General features: G+C 40.0%; 2 protein-coding genes across 6 annotated transcripts in view; both read left to right on the top strand.

Annotated features, from left to right (window-relative positions):
• Positions 1-14,209, top strand: part of brat (tripartite motif-containing protein brain tumor) — a 349,175-nt gene that overhangs the window by 168,717 nt on the left and 166,249 nt on the right. The gene's annotated exons all lie outside the window — the stretch shown is intronic.
• Positions 3,768-5,182, top strand: LOC146533013 (uncharacterized). The gene has a single exon (XM_085196318.1). The coding sequence runs from the start codon at positions 3,768-3,770 to the stop codon at positions 5,157-5,159; it is 1,392 nt and encodes a 463-aa protein (XP_085052444.1). The 3' UTR covers positions 5,160-5,182.

Genomic DNA, 14,209 nt, shown 5'->3' with positions numbered 1-14,209 from the left:
CTTTAAAGATATCTAAATAAAATAATCTTCTAGTGAATTTCATAAAATATTTTTTTTCACGCTTTGGTAGGCAGGAGGAACCTAGTGTTAAGACACCATCTTTCGTAGCTCTTTCTCGCAGCGTGTTCCAACCAACTAATCATGTTTGTCTTCACTTTTTCCATTACATTATTATTTTTTAACATTATTCAATCATGAAAAAATCTTTTAAAAATCATAAATTTCGTAAAATAAAAAAATATTCGCGCTGAATTAATTATTTTCAAGATTATTTCTCTCGGAACTATGTTAAACGAGGCCGTCGTAGCACAGTGGTGTAACGTCTGACTGTAAGCGTGACATTTCTGAGTTCTAATCAACTCGGAAAATGAAATTATTTCTTACACCCCCTTTATTCACTCTGGTGACAAGTTAAAGCTCGTTGAGTTCCATCACTTAATACAATCGTACCGAAAAATTGACGGAAAGTGTTAAATGGAGTGTTTTGACTCTAGCTTTTCACTGCCTATTACGAAAATACAAATAATCTCAATATAATATTATTTTCATATCTCGTTTCCAATATTAAAACGACGATTTCCGCTGTTTATTCAGTTACACCTACATTTATAGGACGAAGTTACGTAAGTGTCTATTAATCCCGAGCACCGGGATCGCTGAAATGTTAAACTTTCAACTAAGCTAAGCTTGCAACGTCGTTGTATATAGATATTTAAAGCTTTATTATAGTGGATATTATATGGAAATTAAAGATTACGTAGCAATAGTAGAATAAAAATATCTAATATAATTATGTAATATATTAGACATTTTTATTCTACAATTAGCACGATGTTGAGTTCCGCCACTCAACACGCATCGTCTCCAGAATTCGGCAGAAAGTGGGAAACGGAGTGCCTTAACACTAGGTTCCCCATATCTACTTTACTATATGCGGGATATAAGATGTTTATTTATTGATTAGTTTATCATAGTAAGTAACTACACATTACCATACCATTGCCTTTTTCGATCTAATGTAACTATTGAGGCTAAATCCACCACAAAATGTTTAATTTTCTTATAAAAATATAGTAAAACACCAAAAAAGGAGAGATACAAAATATTAAGAAACTTTACAAGAAATATATACGTAAACTAAATCTATAAACCGGATTTCAGAAACTTTTTACAATATTTTAATATATTATTTAACTAAAATACTTCTCAAGTATGCAACAATGTAAGGAATATAGAGACTTGAATGATAATGTTACCGTAATCCCTGGATCCTAGCCCAGTGGAACGTCAGTTAAACTTTATACCCCGGCTAGTTTACTCATCAACATTTTACGACTTTTTACACTATAACTAAGCTGCAAGTTTTTAGAACTTAAAGCTTCATGTGTCAGCTTTTTGACCGGTTTAAAAAGTAATGATATACTACTAAATGTGTAAGTTTGTGAGAATGGATGTTTGTTTTCTCTTTGATGCAAAAACTACTGAACAGATTTGGATAAAACTTTTCAGTAATATAGTTTATACATCAGAATGACACGTAGGCTACCAATTAAGATTATGTTAAGATTTTGTATAATTCGGATAAAATAGATCAAAAATTTTAAGCGGGTGAAGCCACATGTGAATCACTGGTGTTTAAAAAAAATTTTCTTTCTGTCTCTCTCATTTTCCAATAATTTTCGTCCAAGAAAAGTCTAAAATGTTATCGAAATCTATAAACATGTAAATACATATAATTATGACTTCAAATCAGACAGACAAATTAGCTCGTTCAATTGTTTTAGATAATCAATAAAAAATATGCTAATGTCTTATTTTCACTCGGGAGCCTAGTGTTTGTTGTATCACATAAATTACTCCACTTTTTACTCCATAGTAATATTCCGTGTTGAGTAAAATTGGAAGTGGCGGAACCAAACGCCGCACTATATCAAGCCAAACAGGAAAAACATATCTTCTAATAATAATAATAATAATCGTTTTTTAATAATCTTTCGGCGTTGAGCGGCGTGGCGGCGGAAAGTGGGGGACAGAGTGTCTCAAAATTAGGTTCCCTCTGCCTACTCTTCTATACGGGATACAGAATGAAGCTGATTTATTTTTTAATTAGAGATAATATATACGGTAGCAAACATTTCAAAAATATGATTAAATTTTCAATGACAGTAGTTTAATGCTGAACTCGGTCCCAAATGCAACTTCGCGCTCGCATAAATTATATAAACACTAACTACAATGTTCCAACCAATTGAAATGATAAATGCAAAGAAAAATTACGACTTGCCATTTATGGTTATATTTAAATCAACTCTGTTGTAGCACAATTGCGATTACCATATTTGATATTGTTCTTATAGACGGCGAGTTCAAATTCAATGTTGGGAATATTGTTTTATTGATGATACTTGTTATAAATTACTTTGAATTGAATCTAAATGCTATATTACATTATTTTAATAGTTTCAATGTAACCTACTGTTTGTGCAGACGTACCTAGAACACGTAGAATGATCATCATGCTGGACTTAGTTTCTTCCACTGTAAAAGCCGCATGTAGAAAGTAGTAATATAAATAACTAAGCAATGTTTTCGGTTCGGTTCTTTATTTATGGCGCTTCGAGCGTGCCAGTTGAGCACTATTCACTTCGCCAATGTCACGTTGTATGGAGAACACACAAAGGAGGTTGTACGGTAAAAAAGAGATTATATTACACGATAGGAGAATGCATGTCAAAAAGAGTCCAGTTAAAGTGTTGCCTTCACCTATAAAATAAAAAATCATAAAATAAATATATACATGAACATGAGTTAGTAGTAAATAGTATTTTACAAATATATTAATTTATAGTTTAATATTATTATATCTAATATATTTACATAAAAATTTACATAGAGGACTAAACACAAACATTAACAAACATTGAACACTAAGAGGACGGGGAACTTTATAAGGAAGAACATCATATAAGGGATGAATTAATTTAGGACAGGAAAAAAGTATGTGGGAAGGTGAACCGTCGTCCAGCCCACATTCACACAGTGAGTGGTCCCTGACCCTGATCTTGGCTAGGTGCACAGGCGTACAAGCATGCCCAAGGCGCAAACGACAAATAGTTGATAAAACCCTCCGTTCAGTAATTTTTTGAGAAAAAAACCAAGGTCGCCTTGGGATATTGGGTTGAATAGTGGCATAATACTTACCTTTCTGAGATTTTGACAATTCCCAGAATTTAGTCCATGACAAATCCAAATGAGCTTGTGCAAGAGACAGCAGATCCTGAGCCGAAATAGAAAAGTGATCTAAAGTACCACACTGGATGGCTAATTTAGCACAAGAGTCTGCAGATTCATTCCCACTGATTCCAGAATGCCCTGGAATCCATGCCAAAGTAACATCTAAACCCTTTAGATAACATGAGTACAGTTCTTCACGAATCCTTAAAATTATGGAAGATAAGCAATGTTTTTTCATCAATTATAATTATAATTAAAATAGGTGTGTGGTTTGACAAACAATTTAAAAACACCGAATTAACAGAATAAACAAAAAAAAAACATTGACTTCGCTGACGTTTGTTATGGTTGACACACGTGGTAGTGAGAGTATCTTATTTTTGTGTATAATATTCATAATTTTTTAGTACAAATTGCAGTTTTTTAAATAAAAGATCTGTGTGGTTAAGGTGGTAGGTTTGTGTAAGTGTTTGTGTTGTTTTTGTTGTTAGATAAGATATATTAATAGGTAAGTTAGGTTAATTAGCTGTAAAATGGATGCAGAGCATCCACCCGATCCCCCTGACCCTGGAGGTGGTATAGGTGGTTTACAATCGACTTCCCGAAAAAGACAAGGTGATGATACACCTAATAATAACAATGAAACTATTAAAAAAACTATTATTAACCCGGCCACTGCGACTCCATCCATTCAAAATTTATATGTCCACCCTTCCTTATCTGAAAGTCCTAAGTCCTACCTTGATACAGACAAAGGCCCTTTCATAGTATATGTGTCAAGGGAAACTCCAGACCCTGCAGCTGGGACTTCCATTAAACCCATTAAATTTGGCCAATTCCTTCACATAAATAAAATAACAAATATCACCAGCGATGGTGTGAAAAGTGTTGGTCGCAACAAAATTAGCGTTGAATTCTCAACAGCTGCTGCAGCGAATTTGTTTTTATCCAATCCCATACTCAGCTTATGTAAATATGTTGCTGTTATCCCAACGTTCAATATTACAAGAATGGGTATTGTAAGGGATGTCCCAGTCGATTTTTCACTAGATGAATTTGTAAGTTCCTTGGAGTTTCCCTCTAGTGGTGTACAGGTGATGAAAGTAAGGCGTTTAAATAGAAAGTGTGTCAGTGAGGGTGTGACTACATGGGTCCCGACTCAGTCGGTTGTAGTCACATTCCGTGGTCAAATGTTGCCTGAAAGGGTCTTTTCATATCATTCATCCCTCCCAGTTGAACCCTATAGATACCCTACTATCCAATGTTTAAATTGTTGTCGATTCGGTCATGTAAAATCACAGTGTAGATCGAAGCCAAGGTGTTACAAGTGTTCAGAGTCCCACAATGGTGAAGCATGTGACAGAAGCAGGGAAAATTCTTTTTGTTTATACTGTGAGAGCAAACATTTTGCCTCAGACAAGGACTGTCCTGAGTTTGCAAGGCAACAGTCCATCAAAATTTCAATGTCTCAGGAGTGTATATCATATATAGAGGCTTCCGCTCGTTTCCCTCCTGTCCGCAGATCCTATGCCGATATGGCTAAGGAAATATCTTCCCCACCTGCACTTTCTAACACCTTATCTGCAAACTCAGCTGCCCCTGTTACTCCATATAAATCCTACCGAAAGACAGTTTTCCAGTCTCCCCGTCCCCGCGCTCCTGTAGCAAAGGGATATAATAGACAAGCTCATCAAGCCTTAGTTGCCAATTGTCCTTCTTCCCTTCCTAATGGTTCTGCTTTAAACCAAGGTGTTGACAGTCCAATGGAATCTAGAAAAGATCTATTGGTTGCACTAACTGAAACCCTTGTGAGCATCTTCCAAACCGCTGATGAACTTCCTATACCGTCCAACGTTGCCCAGAATTTACTAACAATTTTTAAAATACTAAACAATGGAGCCACTGAGCTTCCTACAGTGGAATAGTCAAAGTATTCGTGCCAAAAAGCACGAATTACTTAACGTTATTTCTCTGTATAATCCTGTCATTATTGCCCTCTCGGAAACATGGTTGGTGCCTGGCTCCCGTTTTAGGGTACCAGGTTTCGCCTGTTTAAGGGAGGACAGAAGTGACGGGTATGGAGGTTGTGCTATCCTTATCCAGCACTCCTCTCCTTATACCCTTATCCCTATCCCTCTTCACAGCCAACAGATTAATGCTGTTGCTGTGAGGGCTTTTAATATCTCCTTCCTTTCGATTTATATCCCTCACCCCTCTCCCTCTCTTTTCCTTGAGCTTAAGTCTATTATCTCTTCTCTTCCCAGTCCTGTGTTGGTCCTGGGTGATTTTAACACTCATCACTCATTGTGGGGGTGTTATTACTGTGATGGATTTTCTCCTTCGTTGGTAGACATGATTGATGATGTATCTCTTTGCATTCTCAATGATGGCTCTCCGACTCGTAGGGTTAATCCAAATCAGAATCCTAAGACCGCTGTTGACCTTTCCTTATCTTCTCCTTCTCTTGCTTCCCAGCTATCATGGTCTGTTCTTCCTTCTACCCATGGTAGTGACCACTTCCCTATACTCCTCTCTATACATAATAGACATTCCCCTGCTCCCCCTCTAAATTCTTCCTCTAAATATAACCTAAAACTAGCTAACTGGAATGAGTATGCTGACTCTGTGGATTGCATGTTGGGCAATCTTCCTGAATTCGGTAATTTTGAGAATATCATTCTTTGCTATGATCGTTTTGTCTCTGCCATCTTGTCTGCAGCTGACTTGCATATTCCTAAAAAACACTCCATTCAGAATTGGATGCATTTCAATCCCTGGTGGGATCAGGAATGCTCTGATTCTGTCGATCGGCGAACATCTGCCGAAGAATCATATGCTGCCTGTATGATTATGGAGAGTTACATTGAGTACAAGCGCAGAGATTTAGAAACTTAACTGGGAAAAAGAAAAAACTTGGATGGACTAATTTTTGTGAATCCCTTAGTCCTCGTTCTTCTTCCTCACTTGTGTGGACGAATGTTAGGAGATTTCGTCGTTCTCTTAACAATAGTTCCAGTCCTACTTCCAATAATCCCTCTTTATGGCTTAATGATTTTGCTAACAAACTTGCTCCTCCCTTTGTACCATCTTATGATTTATTTGTATCCCCACTGATTGAATCTTCGGATGAAATGGATGCAAATTTTTCGTTCGAAGAACTCAAAAATGTCTTAACGGATTTAAGAGATACAAGTCCAGGTGAGGACTGTATCTCTTACTCTTTTATTGCCAGACTAAATGAGAAGTCTAAGAGGCACTTTTTAAATTTAATCAATAACATATTTCAATCAGGTAACATTCCCGAATCTTGGAAGTTCCAAAATGTTATTCCCATCCTAAAACCTGGAAAATGTCCTTCTGATCCTAATTCATACAGACCGATTGCTCTAGCTTCTGCTTTATCAAAAATTATGGAACGGCTTATAAAAAATCGTTTGGAGTGGATAGTGGAGAGCAGAAATATCTTAGCACCCTCTCAGTTTGGCTTCAGAAAGGGGTTAAGTACCACAGATAGTCTCAGTGTTTTTACTACAGACATTCGACGAGCGTATGCCAAAGGAGAGTATTTGGTTGGTGTTTTTCTAGATGTTGCATCTGCATATGATAATGTTCTTCTTCCGGTACTCAGGCAAAAATTGCACCAGCTGAGTATTCCGCCGAGGATGGCTCATTTCGTATGTAATCTGCTGACCAGTAGATCGATATCTGTGAAACATCCACTTCTTACTATACCTCCCAGACTTGTCTGGAAAGGTTTGCCTCAAGGTTCTGCTCTCAGTCCTCTGTTGTATAATTTATACACTTATGACCTTGAATTGTCTGTCAATAGTTTTTGTAACATCCTTCAATACGCTGATGACATCGTCCTTTACTACAGCTCAAAATCTGTGGAGGACATAACTTATCGTCTGAATACTGCTTTACACTATTTAAACCAGTGGCTCTCTGATCATGGCTTGGCACTATCAGTAGCAAAGTGCCGAGCGGTAGTATTTTCCAAAAAGAGAGTAACTCCTAATTTTCAAATTTCTTGCGATAATAATAATATCCAATTAGCAGAAAATGTTAAATTCTTAGGCATGATTCTCGATAAAAGACTGAACGGAATTGCCCATGCTGAACATGTCAGTAAAAAATGTGAAAACGGCATCAACGCTTTAAGAGCTGTGTCTGGTGTGTGGTGGGGTGCACACCCTTATACTCTCAAACTACTGTACAATGCCATTATCCGTAGTCACATTGATTACGGATTATTTGTTTTAGACCCCTTTAACAAAGTTGCTACTGAAAAACTCAATAGAATCCAATACAAATGCCTACGAATTATTATAGGTGCAATGAAGTCTTCTCCCACCAACGCGCTGCAGGTTGAGTGTGTTGACCCTCCTTATCCTATCCGTCGCCAATTCCTGTCTGACCGGTTTGTTGGTAAAATGTTACAGCTGTCATCCCACCCTCTATGGTCCAAATTATCTGATTTAGCGGACCTCATTCCTCCGGGCAGGCCCCTACCCTACTTGCTCAATAGTTTCCTGAAATTTACCTCTCTTCCTCATCCCTTGTCCTCTTCTCCATCTAATCCCTTATTCTGTACACCTTATAAAGCTTTAGTACACCATCCTTCTGTTATCACTAATCTTGGTCTAACCAAGGGAGCTGCTGACACCAACACAAAATTTCAATCCATAGTAAATGAAAATTTTTCAAACCACATCCTCATCTTTACAGATGCATCAAAGCTTTCAAAAGAAAGCTGTGTTGGTGCAGCTTGCTGGATACCAAAATTCAAAATTATATTACAATTCAAATGTCCTCCCGAATCATCTGTGTTCACTGGAGAGGCTGTTGCTTTGTTAGAAGCAATCCGGTTCACAGACTCCCATGACTTTCAACAGACTGTTATTTGTACTGACTCTTTAAGCTGCATATTGGCTATAAAGGGAAATCCATTTCATAGTAAACTAAGGTCTTCAATTATTTTAAGGATTCGTGAAGAACTGTACTCATGTTATTTAAAGGGTTTGGATGTTACTTTGGCATGGATTCCAGGTCATTCTGGAATAAGTGGGAATGAATCTGCAGACTCGTGCGCAAAATTGGCCATCCAGTGTGGTAATTCGGATCACTTTTCTGTTTCGGCCCAGGATCTGTTGTCTCTTGCATCAACTCATTTGGATGTGTCATGGTCTGAATTCTGGGAACTGTCAAAATCTCAGAAAGGTAAGTTTTATGGTGCTATTCAACCTAATATCCCCAGGCGACCTTGGTTTTTTTCTCAAAGATTTACTGAACGGAGGATTATATCAACTATTTGTCGCTTGCGCCTTGGACATGCATGTACGCCTGTGCACCTAGCTAAGATCAGGGTCAGGGACCACTCACTGTGTGAATGTGGCCTAGACGACGGTTCCCCTCCTCACATCCTTTTCACTTGCCCTAAGCTAATCCGTCCCTTATACGACGTCCTTCCTCATAAAGTTCCCCGTCCTCTTAGTGTTCAATGTTTGTTAATGTTTGTGTTTAGTCCTCTTTGTAAATTTTTATGTAAATATATTAGATATAACAAAATTAAATTATAAGCTAACCTTTGTATTATATTACTTATTACTAATCTCTGTGCTATGTATATAATGTATTATATTAATTTTAACTTTTTTTTGTAGGTGAAGGCAATTTTTAACTGGATCTTTTTTTTTTACATGCATTTTTCTATAGAGTAACATTGTCTATTTTTTACCGTACAACCTCCTTCGTGTCTTTTCCATACAACGTGACATTGGCGAAGTGATATGTGCTCAACTGGCACGCTCGGAACGCCAGATTTAAAGAACCAACCACCACCAAAAAAACATTGTGAAAAATCACTACCAGCCTTCATTTGCAGGAAAATTAAGACACTAAACAAACGTATAATAAACAAAAATAGTATGGCATTCTAAGACTTAGATGATAATAGCAATCTCTGCAAGATTTACAGACATCATAAACCATCTCTCGAAACTGCAACCGTTTATTACCTGACGTCTTCCAGGATGTTTAACTTAATAGCCTTGAAGCTTACTTTAATAACCGTAATTTGTATGATAAGTTTAATTTCTTAACTGATTGCTTCGGGAAATAATATTGAAGATAGGTGTAAAAATTTCAACCTCTGTCCCAGGTTGTAAGAGCCCTGTCAATCATACTGTACATGACAATATTTACACAATTTACTATGAGCTGATTGACCCTATAACATTCTAATTTATATTTCTAAAAATAATTTTCATGTTCAAGTCAAATATAAAATAACCTTCCAATATTACGTATATACCGTTTTCTCCAAGAAAGAGTTACTGCGTGGCAATAAAAATAATTTATTCCCCCGAGTGAGAATCGAACCCACAACTATAACATTTACGAGCCACTGCTGCGAGTCCAATGATATATATTATCTTTATTTCCAAGCCAATGCTTATATATACGATTTCTTTTATCGTATACCTCATATAGATATTACATTTACTAATATTTCGTTTTGTTTCTTCCCTTTTATTGTACAAAAAGGAACATTTCTCTAGCATTTTCCTTGTACACAATTAATCGTTTATTAAATTATCTTATTTCGACGTTCATACGATTCTATTTCTAAAAATTATTACTTTTTTCTATTTTGTTTGGTAAATATATTATGTATTGATAAATTAATCTGTATTATCTATACAGATATACTATTATTATAAAGTTGAAGAGTATGTTTTGGTTTGGCTATAAATGTTCACTTTTCCTTTGTTTGTACTGCAAGGTCTCACATATTGCCAAATTTTATCATTGTAGATCCACAATATAATACAGGTAGAGAAGAATTCTATAGGCTGTGATTATGGGACGAGTTTCATACAAATGCAGTAAAATCAATGCATAAACGCTCGTATTGCCTTAGAAGCTTGATTTATTCCATGGGATGGGATGTATGGGAGATCTGAATATTTGATATTAATTCCAGTTCGATACATCCACGCGTTCTTTAGATAGAGATAGATAAATGACAGACGGATTGTCCAGAGGATGTCCTTTGTCCAGAGGATGTCCTGACAAATATCTGTCCGATATTTGTTTGTGGGCATACGGGTACGCGACCCCGGACCCTCGAGCCGCCACTCTTACATCCTCATCCAGTCCGTAAGAATGGTGTCCTAACTCCCCCCCCTTCCCCTCCTACTTTCCTTAGCTCCCTCCTTTTACCTATCCTACCCCTTCTATTTTCCTCTCCCCCCGGTTTTTCCCCACAAAGGGGTTTTGGTGGTCAGACGGCAGTCGCTCCATGTAAAAAACCGCCATCCGCCGACATAATGAAAAGTCGAACAAAGAAACTGGGTACGGCTAGGGCGTCGCCGCTAAACGACGCGCAGGCACATCGCCCTACACCTGCGATAAGTGGGCAAGGGCTACCGTGTCAAGTACGGGCACGGTTAAAGACGCGAGTACCCAGGCGGAAACTCCGCTTTGCAACGTGGAATATTGGCTCTCTAACCGGACGATGCAGGGAACTCGCAGATGTACTCATGAGACGTCGGGTCCAGTGTGCTTTCCTCCAGGAAACTCGCTGGAAGGGCAATAAGTCCCGTAACATCGGACAGGGTTACCGGCTTATATACACTGGGTCACCTTCAGGTAGAAACGGTGTAGCGGTAGTGCTTTCTGAAGAGCTTCAGAATGGGCTCCTTGAAGTTGACCGTCGCTCCGACCGCTTGATGCGAGTGAGGGTACTGATTGAGGGCGTTATCACAAACTTAATCAGTGCCTATGCTCCCCAGGCGGGATGTAGCGCGGCCGAAAAGGAGACATTCTGGGAGCAGTATGAAGGGGTGCTACTTGCTGTGCCGTCTACCGAAGTGGTCTTAGTTGGGGGGGACTTGAACGGGCACGTCGGTAAGGTTGCTGAGCCGTATGAACGTGTTCACGGGGGTTTTGGGCACGGTCTTCGCAATGCAGAGGGAGAAAACATTCTGAGAACCTGTATTGCGTCTGATCTGGCCGTCGTGAATACGTTCTTCCAAAAGAATTCTCAGCACATTATCACGTATAAGAGCGGGTCCCACTCAACTCAAATAGACTACTTATTGACCAGACGGTGTCATATGGGCAGGGTAACTAACTAAGGTCATTCCAGGCGAAAGCCTAACGGCCCAACATCGTCTTCTTGTCATGGACTTTAACGTCACTCCGAAGAAGAAAGTAGCCGAGAAACGTAGGCCTCGGATCAAGTGGTGGTTGCTGAATGGACCAATGCAGACCGACTTCCTGGCAGAGGTGAAAAGTCATAATCTTTCGACTAACACCGAGACTGCTCAGGATGCTTGGGATCGGGCTCAGTCGGCAATCATTGCGGCAGGCAGGCGAGTTCTTGGCGTTTCTAGGGGAGGACGTGTCATCGACAAGGAGACATGGTGGTGGAATGACGAGGTCCAGGAGGTGACTCGTGAAAAGAAGGCTGCCTTTAAGAAGTGGCAGGAATCCAACTCTCCTGAAGACAGACTGGAGTACACAGTAGCTAAACGTGCCAGTAAAAGAGCTGTAGCCAGAGCCCGCAGTGAGAGTTTGTCACCATTGTATGATAAACTTGAAACTGTGGAGGGGCAGAAGCTCATTTACAAACTGGCACGTTCCCGGGATAAAGTGACGCAAGATATCGCAAAATGTCTTTGCGTCAGAGATTCCCAGGGCACGCTGCTCTGTAATCATGACTCTGTGAAGGAGAGGTGGAGAAGCTACTTCCAGGAGTTGCTGAATACTAGGCACCCATGCAGTCTTCATCACGACCCACCGCCTAACCTCGGACTTATTGCCCCAATAACCCTTGACGAAACACGTAATTGCCTTCGACGCATGAAGAACGGAAAAGCGGTGGGACCTGACGACATTCCGATCGAAGCGTGGAAATCGTTGGGCTCTCTTGGTGTGCTCATGCTTACTGACCTTTTTAACCATATCTTGAACACTGGTAAGATGCCGCATCAGTGGCGGCTTAGCTTTATTACCCCTATTTACAAGGGAAGGGGCAGTGTTCAAGATTGTGGTAGTTATAGGGGCATTAAGCTTATGAGTCATACCATGAAGCTCTTCGAGCGCATGATCGACCTCAGGCTCCGCCGAGAGTGTACTGTCTCTGAGTCTCAATATGGATTTCAGCCAGGATCGGGCACCATGGACGCCATTTTCGCCCTCAGAACTTTGATGGAGGCATACAGGGGAAAAAGGAGAGCTCTGCACGTGGCCTTTTTAGATCTGCAGAAGGCCTTTGACTGTGTGCCTCGTCAGTGTATCTGGTGGGCATTGCGATCCAAAGGGATCCCTGAGGCCTATATTGAGATTATCAGGAGCATGTACCACGATTCCGCTTCTATGGTTAGGACTGCTGTTGGCGACACTAGACCCTTTCCGATTACAGTGGGGGTTCACCAGGGCTCGGCTCTTAGTCCGTTCTTATTCAATGTAGTGCTCGACACTGTCTCGGCTCACATCCAGGACCAGCCTCCATGGCTGATGATGTATGCCGACGACATAGCACTCATTGCCGAGAACCGACTGACGCTGGAGCGTAAAGTGAACCTCTGGAAGGGTACGCTTGAGAACGGCGGTCTTAAACTAAATGTTTCGAAGACAGAGTACATGGCCTGCGGGAGCCGGGACTCGAGCACCATCCTTATAGGTCCTGAGCCAGCCGTTAAGTCGGAGAAGTTCAGGTACCTTGGATCCGTTATGCACGAGTCTGGAGGCATCGACCACGATGTCCAAGGCCGGATAAGCGCTGCCTGGGCCAAATGGCGGGAGGTCACTGGTGTGGTCTGCGACCGCAGAATACCGCCCAAGCTCAAGGGGCTGATATACAAGAGCATCGTCCGACCGGTTCTTTTATACGGCAGCGAATGTTGGCCAGCACTATCTCGGCACACTCTGGAGCTTCACGTCACGGAAATGAAGATGCTGAGGTGGATGTGCGGCGTAACGCGGTCTGACCGCATACGCAACACATTCATTCGAGGTAGTCTTGGGGTCCGTGACGTAGCGGATAAGCTCCAAGAGCGTCGCTTGAGATGGTTTGGCCACGTTACGCGCCGGCCTAAGAACTATGTCGGACGCAAGTGCCTTGCTATACTAGTTCCTGGGGCGCGACCTCCCGGACGCCCAAGGAAGCGCTGGTTGGATGTCGTGATGCAGGACATGAGAGCCAATGGTCTAACCACCGAGGACGCAAAAGATCGTGCAAAGTGGAGTAGGTTAAGTAGGAAGGCAGACCCTGGTAACAGCCGGGATTAATGCCAGGAAGAAGAAGAAGAAGATAAATGACAGACGGACAACAAATTAATACTATAAGGATTCCATTTTTTGCTTTTGAAGTACGGAACTTTAAAAAGATATCTCGAATAACATGTCAATTTACGAAAGAACGTAAGATAAATAGATTGTTTAGTAAAAAAAAAGAACTTTTGCAGTCTTAAATAAAACAGAGTTAAGCTGCTTACGTTGTACGGTGCTCGTTGAACGCCTTTACAACGTTGCCTACAAAGTGTCTGTAGGGGATTTAACTGAGATCCAACTGTCGTATTGACGTAACTAGTTTGTTAATGAAACGGGAAAATTAGAAATTTTGGTAGTGTTTAAAAGTGATACAATGTACACTACATGTAAGTAAGACAAGTGATAAAAATATTTTATAATAACATTTTAAATCTGTAAGTTAATTTAATTATTTTTTTTATTATGTACGATGTGTTTTTATTGATTTGGGGTGAAATAATCCAGGTGTTACAGTCAGAATGAAGAAGAACGTGCAAGCCCAAGTGATTTGGGCACGTCGAGAGAATGTGTGATGAAAGAATGACAATAAAGATTTACAAAGCTACAATGAGTGGTTAAATGGCAGAAAACACAGTCGATGATACTAGAGCAAGGTGACGAAGAAAGCATGAAATAATCTGTCATATATTATTTT

Source organism: Heliconius melpomene, chromosome 13, assembly GCF_056956725.1.
Source record: "Heliconius melpomene rosina isolate 202511_hmr_F chromosome 13, ASM5695672v1, whole genome shotgun sequence".
Taxonomy (NCBI): Eukaryota; Metazoa; Arthropoda; class Insecta; order Lepidoptera; family Nymphalidae; genus Heliconius; species Heliconius melpomene.
This window is presented reverse-complemented; position numbering and strand designations above follow the sequence as displayed.

What these genes read in the sequence shown, in the direction of transcription:
- LOC146533013 (XM_085196318.1), top strand. Translation starts at nt 3,768, where the DNA reads ATGGATGCAGAGCATCCACCCGATCCCCCTGACCCTGGAGGTGGTATA.